Source organism: Balaenoptera musculus, chromosome 19, assembly GCF_009873245.2.
Source record: "Balaenoptera musculus isolate JJ_BM4_2016_0621 chromosome 19, mBalMus1.pri.v3, whole genome shotgun sequence".
NCBI lineage: Eukaryota > Metazoa > Chordata > Mammalia > Artiodactyla > Balaenopteridae > Balaenoptera > Balaenoptera musculus.
Genome location: NC_045803.1, coordinates 14,012,207 through 14,026,422, shown reverse-complemented (window position 1 = coordinate 14,026,422; position 14,216 = coordinate 14,012,207). Strand labels below are relative to the sequence as shown.

The 14,216-nt window shown below is 53.6% G+C and overlaps 2 protein-coding genes across 2 annotated transcripts; one reads left to right on the top strand and one right to left on the bottom strand.

Moving 5' to 3' along the window:
* Positions 1–5,581: 5,581 nt before the first annotated feature.
* NCCRP1 (NCCRP1, F-box associated domain containing) lies at positions 5,582–8,399 on the top strand. Its single transcript, XM_036832285.1, has 6 exons — positions 5,582–5,828; positions 6,423–6,485; positions 6,571–6,622; positions 7,270–7,365; positions 7,946–8,084; positions 8,211–8,399. The coding sequence occupies exons 1-6, from the start codon at positions 5,603–5,605 to the stop codon at positions 8,349–8,351; spliced, it is 717 nt and encodes a 238-aa protein (XP_036688180.1). The 5' UTR covers positions 5,582–5,602; the 3' UTR covers positions 8,352–8,399.
* Positions 8,400–10,677: 2,278 nt separating this feature from the next.
* SYCN (syncollin) lies at positions 10,678–11,100 on the bottom strand. Its single transcript, XM_036834090.1, has one exon. The coding sequence runs from the start codon at positions 11,098–11,100 to the stop codon at positions 10,678–10,680; it is 423 nt and encodes a 140-aa protein (XP_036689985.1).
* Positions 11,101–14,216: the final 3,116 nt, after the last annotated feature.

The following is a 14,216-nucleotide window of genomic DNA, read 5'->3' as shown; positions in this document are numbered from 1 at the left end:
TCGATGACTTAGAAATGGGGCTGCAAACTAGAATCTTATCTGGGTGGGGGGTGGTCTGAGGAGCCGGGAAGGGTTTCAGGGAGAGCAGAGCCATGGTCAGATGGTTGCTGAAAAGGATCATGATGCTGGGAGTTGGACACTAGCATGAGGAGCTTGGACCCTAACCTGGGCCACCCTCCCCTCCCTGGGGATGCAGACTCTGGGGCCAGACAGCGGGGGTTCAAATCCCAGCTCTGCCACTTTCTGGCTGTGTGACCTTGGGCAGGACACGTCACCTCTCTGTGCCTCAGTTTCTTCATCTGTGAAATAGGTTTAATGATAATACCTACCTTAGAGGGTGCATTTGATTAACAGACATAGAGCACATAGTGCCAGGCACACAGTAAGTGGTCCATTATTGCTATTGTTTGTTTTGTTTTGTTTTGTTGCGGCTTGTGGGATCTTTGTTTCGCAACCAGGGATTAAACCCCGGCCCTCGGCAGTGAGAGCTCGGAGTCCTAACCGCTGGACTGCCAGGGAATTCCCATCACCCCTTTAGATGTCCAGTACTGACACCTGAGATAGAATACTTGATTTCCTGCCCACTCTTCGCCCTCAATCTGTTCTGACCTCGTTTTCCCCTCTCTGCAAATGGTGCTACCTTCTTCTGCCCATTGCTCAACCCTCAAGTCTAATCAAGCCTTTCCTCTCTGTCACATCAGCAAAGATATTAAATCTGTCCTTGACCAGTCACTCTATGGCCCCACACTGGTCCTGCCCACCCCCATCTTCTTCCTCATTGTTTCCTTGCCCCCTCCCTGCCCTCACTCAGCCAGAGATCAATTCATCACTTCCCGGCTAAAAACTTCCCCATAGTTTCACTTTGCATTTATTACACTTAGATAAATCCTACAGAGCTGCCCCCCCCCCCATCCTCTCTCTGATCTCATCTCCCCTGCGTTCCCTCCATTCCAGCCACACTGGCCTCCCTCCTGTTCCCCAAACGCACCATGCCTGGTCCCACCTCAGGGCCTTTGCACTTGCTGTTCCCTCTTCTTCAGGTCTCTGCTCAAATGTCACCTCCTCTGAGAAGCCCTCCCTGACCACCTCAGCTAAAACAGGCTTCCCACCCGCTGCTCTTCCCTGTCATCACAACCTTTTTTCACCATCAAAGCATTTCATGCTGCTTGTCAATTAGTTACTTGTTGAACTGTTGAAGCCTGTCCCTCCTTCCACGAGGAAGCCCCATAGGGACAGGAATCTGTCTGTTCTTTCACCATTATATCCCCAATGCAGAGGCCTTGGCCACTGTGGATGCTTAATAAGTATTTGTTAAAAGAATAAAAGGTAGAAAGGGCAATGGGTAGTTATGGATCCTTGTTTTTTTCATATATATTTTTTGTTCACACAAATAGTAGCCTATGAGGCCCACTATTCTAGATCTGGCCTTTTTCACTCAATAGGCTTGTTGCTATTTCCTTGTTTGTACGTGGAAGGAGTTACCATATCCTTTTTGCTTTGTTTCTTATTGAGGTATAATTTACACACAAGAAAATACACCCATTTTAAAGGTACAGTTTGATGAGTTTTGGCAAATGTATACACCCATATAACTACCACCACAATTAAGATAGAACTTTTGGGAACCTCCCTGATGGTCCAGTGGTTACAACTCTGTGCCTCCACTGCAGGGGGCATGGGTTCGATCCCTGGTTGGGGAACTAAGATCCCTCATGCCCTGAGGTGCCACCAAAAAAAATTAAAAATAAAAAAAATAAATACACACACACAAAAGAAAGATAGAGCTTTTTTTCTCACTCCAGAAAGTCCACGCTCCTGCCCCGCAGCCCAGGAAACCACCAACCTGTTTCTCTGGTTCTAGATTACTGTTGCCTTGTCCAGAATTTTCTAGAAACGGAATCACACAGTGCGTGCTCATTTCTGCGGGGCTTTTGTCACTCTGTGTGAGGATTTTTAGGCTCATCCATGTGGCTGCATGTTTGGCTAGTCATTCCATTTTCTTACTGAGAGCATCCCACAGTGTGGACATAGCACGGCTGGTTTATCCACTCGCCTGTCGACGGGCACTTGGGTGGGCTTGTTCTGGAGTCATCATGGGAAAGCTGCATTGGATGTGGGTCTTTTGGTGGCCATGGCTAAATCCCCAGGAGTGGGATGGCTTGGTTGTAGGGTGGGAGCATATCTGGTTTTATAAGAGATTGTCAATTTGTTTTCCAAAGTGGTCACACCATCGCTCGTACTTTTTAATGTTTCACGACACATGAGAGGTGGCTTGTGGGGAGGCATGCTGTGTTGGTCATCCAGGCCTTGGCCCTTCTGCAAAACAGCCTTTTAGAGCTTGAGTCCCCACACTGGGACCTTTACCGCTCAGAAGGTGGAGAAAGGAGACGTTTGAGATCTAATGTTGAAGACACTTGGCTTTGTATGGCCCTGGTTGTGCCCCTGGATCCCTCAGATTTAAGTAAAAATGTTTCTCATAGTATGGAATGATGGGGTGGGTGCTTCTAAAATTTTAGATTCTGGGGCCCAGAGGGACTGAATTAGACTCCTGGGAGTGGGGCTTGAAAATACACATTTAAAATAAGCTCCCTGGGTGAATCTAATGAGCCCTAAAGTTTGGGAACCACTGAGTATGGGGATATGGGTGAGAGGGAAGGGTATTCTGTGTGGAAAGAACTTTCTGAGCAAAGTCCCTAAGATGGGGGCTTCCCTGGTGGTGCAGTGGTTGAGAATCTGCCTGCCAATGCAGGGGACATGGGTTCGAGCCCTGGTCTGGGAAGATCCCACATGCCACGGAACAACTAAGCCCGTGCGCCACAACTACTGAGCCTGCGCGTCTGGAGCCTGTGCTCCGCAGCAAGAGAGGCCGCGATAGTGAGAGGCCCGCACACTGCGATGAAGAGTGGCCCCTGCTCGCCTCAACTAGAGAAAGCCCTCGCACAGAAACGAAGACCCAACACAGCCAAAAATAAATAAATAAATAAATAAATTTATTAAAAAAAAAGTCCCTAAGATGGGATAGAACAGGGAGCAGAAATCCAGGGTCTCTAATGCTGGCGAAGAGCTGGGATTTTTATCCTGCACTGGGGAGCCATGGCAGGTTTAAGAGGGGGAGTGACTGCCTGGGTTTAACCTTTCGTAAGACCCCTCTGGCTGTGGCGTGTGTGTGTGTGTGTGTGTGTGTGTGTGTGTAAGAGAAGGGGGTGAGGACCCTAGGAGGGAGATAATGTGGACACCATGGCAGGAGGGGAGCAGACAGAGGAGGGGTGTTGATCCCCATTCTATAGACTTGCTGCGCTTTTTTTTTAGGTTTCTGGCTCCGAGCCACTCCCTGCCCTGGATTCTGACCAGGGGACAGCTCTGAGTCCACTAGACAGACACTCCTTCTCTCTCTGTCCTTTCCTCCTCCTCCTCCCCCTCTTTTCCCCCTCCCCCCCCTCCTCCTCATCCTCCTCCTCCAATGAAGACAGGTGGGCAGGCAGCCAGACAAGGGTGTGGGTTTGTGTGCTTGTAGTGGCCAAGGGAGTATTTCCGGTTGTGCGTGTGTTGTGGGCTCTGCGAGTGTTTGTCTGGAAATTTCCTGGAGACTTCCAGGTGCAGCGGAGCTATTGCACATTAGTTGGTTTGCCCGCTTCCATGGGCCCTCCCTCCTCCCAGGGCCCTGGCTAATTCCCAAGTTTCCCAGGACAGGTCACTTCACCTCTCTTGCCTCAGTTCCCCAATCTGTCAATGGAGGTACTATTACCAGTTCCCACCTCCCAGGATTGTAAGATTTAATGAGTTAAAGACAGACAATAAATGTAACCATTTTCTCCTGTCTGTTTCTGTGTTGAGCCAGTGTTTCTCTCTAGGGGCAGTTTGAATCTGAATCCCTGTGTATCTCACTGAGACTCTGTGCCAACTTGCCACATACCAGCTGTGCAACCTTGGGTGAGTTACTAGACCTCTCTGAGTCTCAGTTTCCTCAAGCATCATCATTCCGGTGTGAGCTCAATTCTGTATGTCTGCAGTATGTGTCTCTCAGGGTCTTGCGGGAATCTGAGGCAGGAAGCACCCGTGGAAGCATATGGGGTTATCTGGGGCAGTATGGGACCAGGCCTGTGAGGTGGGACTCTGTTTCCTCATCCGTGAAATGGGGATAACAACAGTTCCCCACTCAGGGTTGGTGTGCAGGCGGATGCTGGAGCGCTTGGGCTGCCATGCAGCTCCACACACGTTCTCTATTCTTTCTTTTACCTACAAAATGCCCACAATAGTAGCACCTACGTCGTTAGAGGATGAAATGAATTTGTAAGCGCTTAGGACAGCACCTAGCAAGCAGAAAGCGCTCACTGTGGCACTTGTTACTGGTAACCTGTGTGGGACTCTGAGCCTGTGCTTACCGGGGCCGGGTGTGGGATGTGGCACGGGCAGAAAGTGGCTGTGGGCATCTGGCCCTACAGGTTCCCCTGCCACCCCACTTCCTCCGCACCCCGACCTCCTGCCCCTACCATCACTCCAGCCTTCACTCCAAACTCCCTATGACCTCCGAGGGAGAAGGATTTGGCAGCTGTGCCACCTGCCCCAGCCCCAGGAAGGGATGCAAGGCACCCTGATACCCAGGAGGGGTTGCTGCTTCCCTCTCTGGCGCTATCTCAGTGTCTCCCTGATGTTCCCCATCTCAGGCTCCAGGTCTCTCTCTGACCTCCACTGCACCCCCACTATGTTTCCAGAACAGGAAATGTCAGGTCCCAAGGTTGTGTCCCATGTCAGGGCAGAGGAGGAACCGGCAGAGGCAGGACCTACCCTCCCACCCCCCACCCCTTACTGCCTAGCTGAGGGAGGTGGGAAGAGGGGGGCTTCGTTAATTAACCTCTAATCCTGCCATGTGGGATCTTTTTTTTTTTTTATAATGAGAGTCTCTGGGAACTACAGTTTTGTCTTTTATTTTATTTTATTTATTTATTTATTATTTATGGCTGTGTTGGGTCTTCGTTTCTGTGCGAGGGCTTTCTCTAGTTGTGGCAAGTGGGGGCCACTCTTCATCGCGGTGCGCGGGCCTCTCATTATTGTGGCCTCTCTTGTTGCGGAGCACAGGATCCAGACGCGCAGGCTCAGTAATTGTGGCTCACGGGCCTAGTTGCTCCGCGGCATATGGGATCTTCCCAGACCAGGGCTCGAACCCGTGCCCCTGCACTGGCAGGCAGATTCTCAACCACTGCGCCACCAGGGAAGCCCGCCATGCGGGAATCTTAAAGAGGTGGATGTGCCCCGGAGCCCTGGCATTAGTGCCTTGGTCCCACCCCTCTCCCAGGGCTGGTGTCTGGGTCCTCAGCTGGCCCTGGGGAAACTGGGGCAGGAGGCTTGGGAAACGGAGTAGGGCCGGGACCCGGACTTCTGCAGTCTGGGAAAAGGAGGCGCTGTGACCTCGACTGCTGGATCTGAGGGAGGAGGGCCTGGGGCCCCAGATCCTTCCCCCAACACACCCTTCGTTTAAATGCCAGCCGAGGCGCTCCGCCCTCTCCCGCCCTGGGTTAACCCCGAGCCCTGCAGAGGAGCCGGGACAGTTGCCCAGACCCGACGGATGGAGGAGGTGCGGGAAGGACCGGCGCTCGGTGGCGGGATGGAGGAACCCGCGAGCCCCCAGGAGCCGCCGTCGCCCGCGGCTCCCGAGACCCCCGGGCTCCCCGCGCCTGAGCAGCCGACCGAGGCCTACGCACAGCAGCTGCTGCTACAGGAGTGGGCGCCGCCGGGCGGGAGCCTGGAGCTGCCCCCGCGCCTCACCTGGAAGCTGCTCTTCCTGCAGCGGCCGCTCTACCGCAACCTGCTCCGCTCTCCCAACCCCGAAGGTGCGGGACAGAAGTCCGCGCGGGGCTGGAGACATCTCCGTCTTCTTCCCCCAGGCTCGCTCACCCAGACCGTCTGTCTCTTCTTCTTTCCGTCTGTTTGCTTGTCTCTCTACTCTGTTTCTCCGTCTTTGTCTATTAGTGTCCCTCTGTCTTTTTATTCCTCTACATCCGTCTCTGTCCCTTTTTGTCATTGTGCCTCTCTCTGTCTCCTTGTGTCTCTTTGTCCCACCTGCATCTCTGTTTCTTTCTACGTCATGTGTCTTCGTCTATCTCTCCCTGTGTTTCTTTGTCTCACCCTGTATCTCTCCCTCCCTCCCTCCGCCCATATTCTATCTTTTTCTTGGTGCCTCTCTCTCTGCCCCTCTGTCTCACCACAACGCCCTCCCTCTCCGAGCATTGTCCCTCTGCCCCCAGGACATTCTCAGGGCTCTCCCAGGGCCATGACTCACCACTCACCCCTGCCTGGCTGGTCTGGTCTGGCAGCAGGGCACTGATTCCTGCTCTTCCAGCCCGCCCTGGGGTTAGAAACTGGGGAGCATTCGGAAGAGGGGCAGCTTCAGCGCGCCTGAGGCTCTGCTTCCCTGCGCATTTCAGGCATCAACATTTATGAGCCAGCGCCCCCTACTGGTCCCACGCAGCAACCCCTGGAGACACTGGGTAAGCGCTTCGTGGCTAGCCCGGTGCTGAGGGGGTGGCCCTGGAGAATGGGCACATTCTAATCCTTTGCTCGTCCACCCGCCAGGCAATTTCCGCGGCTGGGACATTAAGACGGAGAAGCTCCAGCAGGGCCTCAGGTGAGTGGCCAGGACCCACGGTGGCCTGCCTGTGATTCCTTGTTCTGGCCTTCCTCGCTGTGGGACCTGGAGAAATGGTCTTTGCCTCTCTGGGCCTTAGTCTCCTGCTCTGTAAACAGGGTTAGTCATAAGAGCGTGCCCATAAAACACACGCCATAGGGTCTGGCTGGGAGTAGCCTGCACATAGTAGGTGTTAAATAAATAACAGTTAATATCGTTCCTATGCTCAGCCTCTTTCCGTGGGACGGGGAGGGTCACCCAGGCCACCAGCTATCTGCCATTAAACCAGGCCCTGCTTCTGAACGGTGGGTGGGACGGTGCAACTCAGAGGCTCAGAGTCACAGGCACCTGGGTTGGGATCCCAGCTCTGCCACTTCTTTGCTGCTCGATCTTGACAAGTCACTTCCCTTTGTGAGCCTCGGTTTCCCCATCTGCAACACGGGGCTCAGGATGCATTACCCTCAGAGGAGTTCATGGGAACTGAGACCGTGAGGTAGGCTGAGTGAGCTCTCAGTGCCCTTATGCCGGTGCCCTTGACATCACTTCCAGGGTGCAATGGTCAGGCTGTCCTGCTCGCTGGGACCAGGCTGACCTGGGAGAATCCCGGCAGACGGCAGACTCCACCTCCCCCGTGCTGTCTCTCACAGCTGGACCGTGAAGCAGCAGGGTGTGGACCTTCTGGCGGAGGGCTTGTGGGAGGAGCTGCTTGATGTTGAGCGGCCACACATCACGGTCATGGACTGGTATGTGCCTCCGCCCCACCGGCCTGCCCAGCCAGCTCGCACACAGGGCCTCCCCGAAGCGCAAGCCTCACGCCATCCTCCCAGAGACCCTCCTGCCACTGCAGGACCCAGCCCTGCCCACCTCTGTGGCCCCTTCTCTCTGAGTCTTTCCGTTCTTTCAGTGTGCCAGCCCAGAGGCTGTTTCTTCTTCCTTGGGTGCTGGCCACCCTCTTTTCTCGAGGCGAAGTCCCCTCTCTCCTTCAGGAGTCGGTACATGTGGCTCCACCAGGAAGCCTTCCCCTGGCCGCCCCCAGGTTGGGTCACACGCATTATCCTCCAGTGGCCCAGATTTCCCCCATCCCGGCGCTGACCATTCCTGTTTGTCACTGCCCGATGACATGCCCACCTCCCCCACTGGACCATGAATCCCATGAGGGCGGGGTGTGGGGCTGTCTTGGTCACTGCTGTGGTACCAGCACCACCCAGCCCTGGCACGCAAAGCGGGTGCCAGTGAGTGTGTGTTGACTGGCGACTGAGGCAGGGTTTGGGGCTGGGAGGTAGGGGCAGTGGAGGCAGCTGAAGGCCTGGCCCCCACCCCCAGGTATGAGGACAGCCGACTGGACGTGTGTGTGTATGAGCTGCACGCCTGGCTGCTGGCAGCTGACCGCCGCACAGTCATCGCCCAGCACCACGTGGCCCCCCGGACCTCTGGGAGAGGCCCCCCCGGCCACTGGGTCCAGGTGAGACTCCCTAACCCGTCTGCCACCCGCACACATGCTCTCGTGTCCCAAGACCTCACAGAGGGAGGAGAGCAACGTTTATGGGTCCCTCATAAGAACTTCTTCGTGACCCCGGTGCTGCCCCAGGTGTCCCACGTATTCCGCCAGTACGGTCCTGGCGTCCGCTTTGTCCGCTTCCTGCACAAGACCAAGAACCGGATGGAGCGCGGTGGGTTGCTGCGGACGAGGGTGACCAACTCCTCGGTGTCTGTGCAGTTCAGGGAGTGATCGGCTGGCTCCGGGCCCGTTCTGACCCCTCGCCACATCCATCCACCCCTTGACACCTCCCTGAGCCCTTAGCATCTTCTTGTTCCTTCATCACTTCTGGCGTCTTAGCATCTCTCTGACCCCATAGCAGCTCCCTGACCCTTAGAAGTCCCTAACCCTTAGCACCTCCTTGACCCTTAAGCTTCCCCATGTTCCCTGAGCGCCTCCCTGCTCCCTCTAAACCTTCATGACCCCTCAGCTGCTCCTGGATCACGTGCCACCTCCTATGCCCCCGTAATCCTGCCTGACCCTTGGTTTCTCATTTGACATCTTCACACATCTTTGAATGTCTGACTCTCTGGCATTTTCCATGAGGGCAGTGGCCACTTCTTCCTGAGTCAGTGCTTGACAGATAGTAGGGGCTCAATAAATCTTTGCTGACTGAATGAATAAATACATGTGCCCAAGGATGCTGATTATTTCTGTGGTGTTTGATCCTTAGAACTTCACCAAGGGACTTCCCGGGCAGTCCCGTGTTTAAGACTCTGTGCTTCCACTGCAGGGGGCGCAGGTTCGAGCCCTGGTAGGGGAACTAAGATACCGCATACCGTGCGTGGTGGCCAGAAAAAAAAAAAAAAAAACTTCACTGCGTTCATTTCCCGCTTTCCAACTTCCACATCCTCTAATCCTTGATCCTCCAGTACCTCCCTTGACCTCTGATCTCTTCACGTATCCCCAATTTATGGCTTCGTAGCCTCTCCACTTACCTCTTCTCCCATGTCTCTTAACTCAGAATCCCCCCAGATTCCCTTCCTCCTCCAATCCCAAGTTATCATCCCCCAGAGCTGTCCCCCTACTTCTTCTCCCCCCAAGACCCCTCATTTCTCTTCTCTCACTCCTCCAGAGCCCCCAAACCCAGGTACCCATCAAGGGCCCTTATCCTTGGGAGTAGTAAATTGCAAATTCGAATTTTCAAAAATATACAAATTAGAACTAAAGTGTTCTCCATGTGTTGGGTAGAGGGGCACTGAAAGCACTTCACAACCCATAAGTCCTGGGCTGTGGCCAGATTGCAAAACAGACCCTGGCCCCAGCCTGGAGCAGTGTCCTTGAAGGCCTCCTACTGTCCTCTTCATAAATCCTGAGGGAGTCTGGAGGTCCCAGCAGGCCTGAACAGCTGGGGGGCATTCAGAGAAGGGCTATCCGCCAAAAAGTGTGGGAAGCATTTCAATGTTTAACAATCAACCGGCAGTACCATGGCATGTCACCCAGATGTCCTGTGGGGGGGGGGGGGGGTCCACACCTAAATCCACGTCAGAATCTACGGGTGTGTCCCCATTCACGGCATTGTCCCAAGTATGGGCTGATCCAGGCCTGACCACCCTGCTCTCTCCTCCATCCCGACCCGCATCTGCATGGGCTTGGGTCCCAGGCACAAATAGATGGCAGACAGGGTCAAGTTCATAACAGCTGTATTACAGGGAAGGCAGGGCGGTGGAGGCAGGCGATGAGCTCTCTTCTGGGTCTTGCGGACTTCAGCAGACCCCACGGACAAGGCCAGGTGAGGGGCTCAGCACTTTGCGGGGGATGGAGATGAGGAACTGCTAAGGTATCAGTAGCACCTGCCACAGAATCAAAAATTATTACCAGGGGGTGCCAGGTGGGAGGGGTTCTAAGAAGCCTGAGATGGGGGGGGGGGGTCCCGGGCTGGACTCCAAGTTCAGGAGCTAGGCATCCTGGCCTGGGAGTTTGGGGCTGGGGGCTCTTGGAGTTCTTGGGGGTAGAGGGATAGGTGGGGTGGTTTTAGAGGGAGCCCTGGCCACATTTAGGGCCCCCGGGTCTGTGAGCTTGGATATGTGAGTCCAGAGTGGGCTCAGGGGCCTCCAAAGTTGGGTCTGGGGGCTTCAGAACCTTAACAGGGGCTCTGGGACTGGTTTCTGGGGCCAAGGCTGATCTAGAGGGTCTAGGAGGGTGGAGCATGAGGGCTAGATAGGGTATTCCTAGAATTGGGTCTGGGGTCTTGAGGTCTGGGTCAGGTTTGGAATCTGGGAGTCCCAGAGTTGGGTCTGAGAGCTCTGGGATCTGAGGTTGGAGAAGGTGCTCCCAGAATGGAGGCTGGATTACTGGGTCAGCTTCTGAGCCTGGGAATCCCAGAGTTGGGTCTGGGAGATCCAAGGGGCATGGGCTTGGGGGAGGGGGCGTGGGTGAGGAGAAGGGGGACCTCCGGGACTGGTTCTAAGGACGCCCAATTTGGGTTAGAGGCTCAGCGGTCTGGATGATGGGGCTGGAGCCCGGGTGCTCGGCTGGGAGCTAGGCAGGTGGATGTGCGGACTGGAGGGCCGGGTCCCTACGGGCGCGGGCCAGCGGGCGGGCACCTGCAGTAGAGCGAGGAGATGGAGTTGGACCAGTCCCCGAAGATGCCGCGGCGGTACTCTTCCAGGCGCGGGTAGGTGCCGGACGAGAATTTGCGCGTCTTGCCGGACTTGCCGCGAGAGGACCACACGACGAGCTCGCAGCGCTGGCCCACCACGAGGGACGAGATGACGTTCCTCCAGCCAGAGGGCAGGTAGGGCAGGTCGGTGCCCGGCTGCACCGACATCTCGGCGCCGCCGCAGCAGCGCTCGTAGTAGGGGTCGCTCTTGTCGTAGAGCTTGGCGCACGTGCGCGTCCCGTTGGCGTTCTTGAGGTCGGCGGGCTGCGGGCAGGCGCCTCGGACGCCGGGGACGGCCGCCAGGGCCAAGCCCAACAGCAGTGAGCACAGAGGGGACATGTTGACAGTGCAGGGCAGCGCCCTCCCGCCCTTTTATGATCCTGACCCGTGGGAGAGGAAAAGCTGCAAGATAAGGACTTAGGGAGGGAAGAGGAGGGCGCTTAGGAGCGGGGAATCTTCCCAACCTAGGTCGGAAACCCACAACAGATGAATACAAGACGGACTTATTTGCATAAAACTCAGCAGCTTAAGACTTAATGTGGCAAATGACAGGACCAGTGGCTTGTAGTACAGAGGGTAGCATAGGGTTAATAGTTATAGGGAGGAGGAGCTCTTAAAAATTGACAAGGAATGGACAACCCCCTTCCAAATACCAAGAGGCCCAAAGAGGGGGAGGGGAGCTGGGCCTCCTCGCTGGGCAGGTCCCCTTCCCGGGAGGCAGGCCCTTGGGAATGGAGAAGCTGGAGAAAAGGAGAGAGAGACCCTGGAGGGGAAGGAAGAGGGGGGAGAGAGGAGATGGGGAGGGAGACCCCCCCCCACCTCCCCAGGAGCAGGAGATCTTCCTAACCAATCTTAAGATATTAGACATATTTGCATAACAAAAACCATTGCAAGGCAATGTACAAAAGGCTTGGGGAAAATTCTGCAACACTTGGGACAGCGTAGAATTAGTAGCTATAATATATAAAGAGGGCTTATAAATTGACAAGGAGATATCAAACAACCCTGCCCCCAGTCCCCACTCCAAGAAGAACAAGCCAAGGAGGGGGAGAGAGAAGGAAGAAGAGGCTGCCTCCCCCCACCCCACCCCACTGCCCGGCATTCCCACTCCCAAGGAGCTAGGAGATTTTCTTAACCAAGATTGGAAATCTTGCATCTATAATATAAACAAAGGACCTGTTGAACTGTATAAAACTTAAACCTTTTGTATAGCAACAAACAAATAAAAACCTAATCTGGGGGAAAATAGACAATTTTTGTAACATGACTGCTTACTAGTCAGCAAGCTGAAATGGCACAAGCCAAAGGCAAAATTAAGGAGCTGCACAGGAAGGTTAGGAAGGCTGAGACCTCAGGGAGAGACAGGGCCCCTGGCATCTGGGAGTCTGGCCAAGGCCCTTCAGAGGCTCTTTGGAGTTCATGGCCTCCCACCAGACAGGAACAGGGTCAGGTGTGTGGATGAGCTGATCAGACAGACAGTGGTTCGAGTCTGTGGCTCTGTGGGTGAGTCCAAGTCTCGGCCTCAGTTTCCTCATCTGTAAAATGGGTGATATTTCTTCCTACACTATAGGATTGTTGTGAAGATTACAAGGGATAATAGAAAGTATGGGGGCTAAAGGAACAGCCTATGGAACCAGGCTGCCTGGAGCCAGATTCCAGCTCCTCCACAAGCTTTCACACATGATTCCACCTCAGGGCCTCATGGAGACAAGGACAGTATCCACCTCAGGATGCTGGTGTAAGGAGTAAATGAATTAATCCACATAACAGTACTTAGAGTAGGGCCCTTGCTAAATGCCATATGAGCATTTGCCATATTCTTATTGTGAAAGCCTTTAGCACGGTGCCTGGCACACGATAAAGGCTCAATAAACACACACCAGCACAACGCGACACTGACAACAATCTGCTATTATGCATGGCCACCCAGCTAACACTGCTCCCTCCTGGTCCCCCATATGCTGTCTTCCGCCTTGACCAGGGTAATGCAATGGTTACGAGCCAAAGGCTGGAAACACTTGGAACTAGGTTCAAATTTTGACTCTGTCACCTTGCTGAGTGACCTCGGGCAAGTGAACTCACCTCTCTGAACTTTTCTTCCTACCTTCAATGGGATAATAGAAAATGATAATAGAAAATGATAATTAAAAATTACTATGTAATTTATAACTAATAGAATATTATTCAAAAACATTAGGAACAATTCACATAATTATTTATAAATATAATATAAATACTTAATTGTGATATTGAATAAATACAACAGTATAAATATAAATATAGTTATATTTATAAATGACAGTATCAATATAATATAAAAACAGTATAACTATAAAGCATGAAGTACAGTGCCTGGCACATGGTATGTGCACAATTAACAGGAGCTATTAGAACTATACCTTTTTTTTTTTTTTTGGCCGCACTGCATGGCATGCGGGATCTTAGTTCCTTGAACCAGGGATCGAACCCACACCCCCTGCAGTGGAAGCTCGGAGTATTAACCACTGGACTGCCAGGGAAGTCCCTAGAACTATTCTTATAATGATTCTGAGACCCTGGACTCTGGCCTGGCCCTGCCCCAGACCAAATCTGGATCCTTCTCCCTCCTTTCTTCTCATGACTGTGAAATCTTATCTCCAGCTGCTAACTTCCCAGCGGGCCTCCTTAACCTCAGGGACACAGAGTCCCCTCCCTCCCAGCTCTGCAAGGGCCACCAGACTTGGGGATGGACACAATCACCTAGAGCCCCAGCCACCCAGGAGGGCCATGAGCTTCAGACACAGAGAGCAACATGGAATGGTGAGGAGACCCTGACACGGAGGCAGACCAGGGACAGGAACGCAGGACCCACTACGCCACAGCACACAGCCAGCGTCAGAGAGAACCCACGGAGATCTGGGGCATGGGTACAGCATCCGCAGTCCAGAGACACACACATGGGTTCGGGGGGGGTGGGTAGGGACACCCCTTCACACAGTCAGCCACTGATGGTCACTGATTCTCACTGGTGGATCCTAGAGGATTACAGCAAGTGTAGACACATGCTTGATACCACAGTGCCAGAGAAACACGGTCCCAGACAATATCCTGCCAACAGAATCACACGCCCACCATCATCAACAGAACCCCAGTTCTCAACCGCTCCCACCCTACGCCCCATGAAATCTCAAAATCACAAAACTCCATGCACACATCAAACATGCCCACGTGAGCGCCTACCAGGCATCTTCCTCCAGAAACAGTTTCCTCGCTGTTGATAACACATAGTGGACAAATAGTAGAAAAATAAACATCTCCTTATTGCACATTTTTTTTTTTCTTCAAATGGAAGAATGTCCTGCCCTTGAGAAACCCATGAGCCCTTCAGAAAGTTAGATGGTAAATCAATAATTCGAACACAATGTGAAAAGAGCTATTACAGGGGCATTGCAAAGGACTCTGGGAATGCAGTGGGA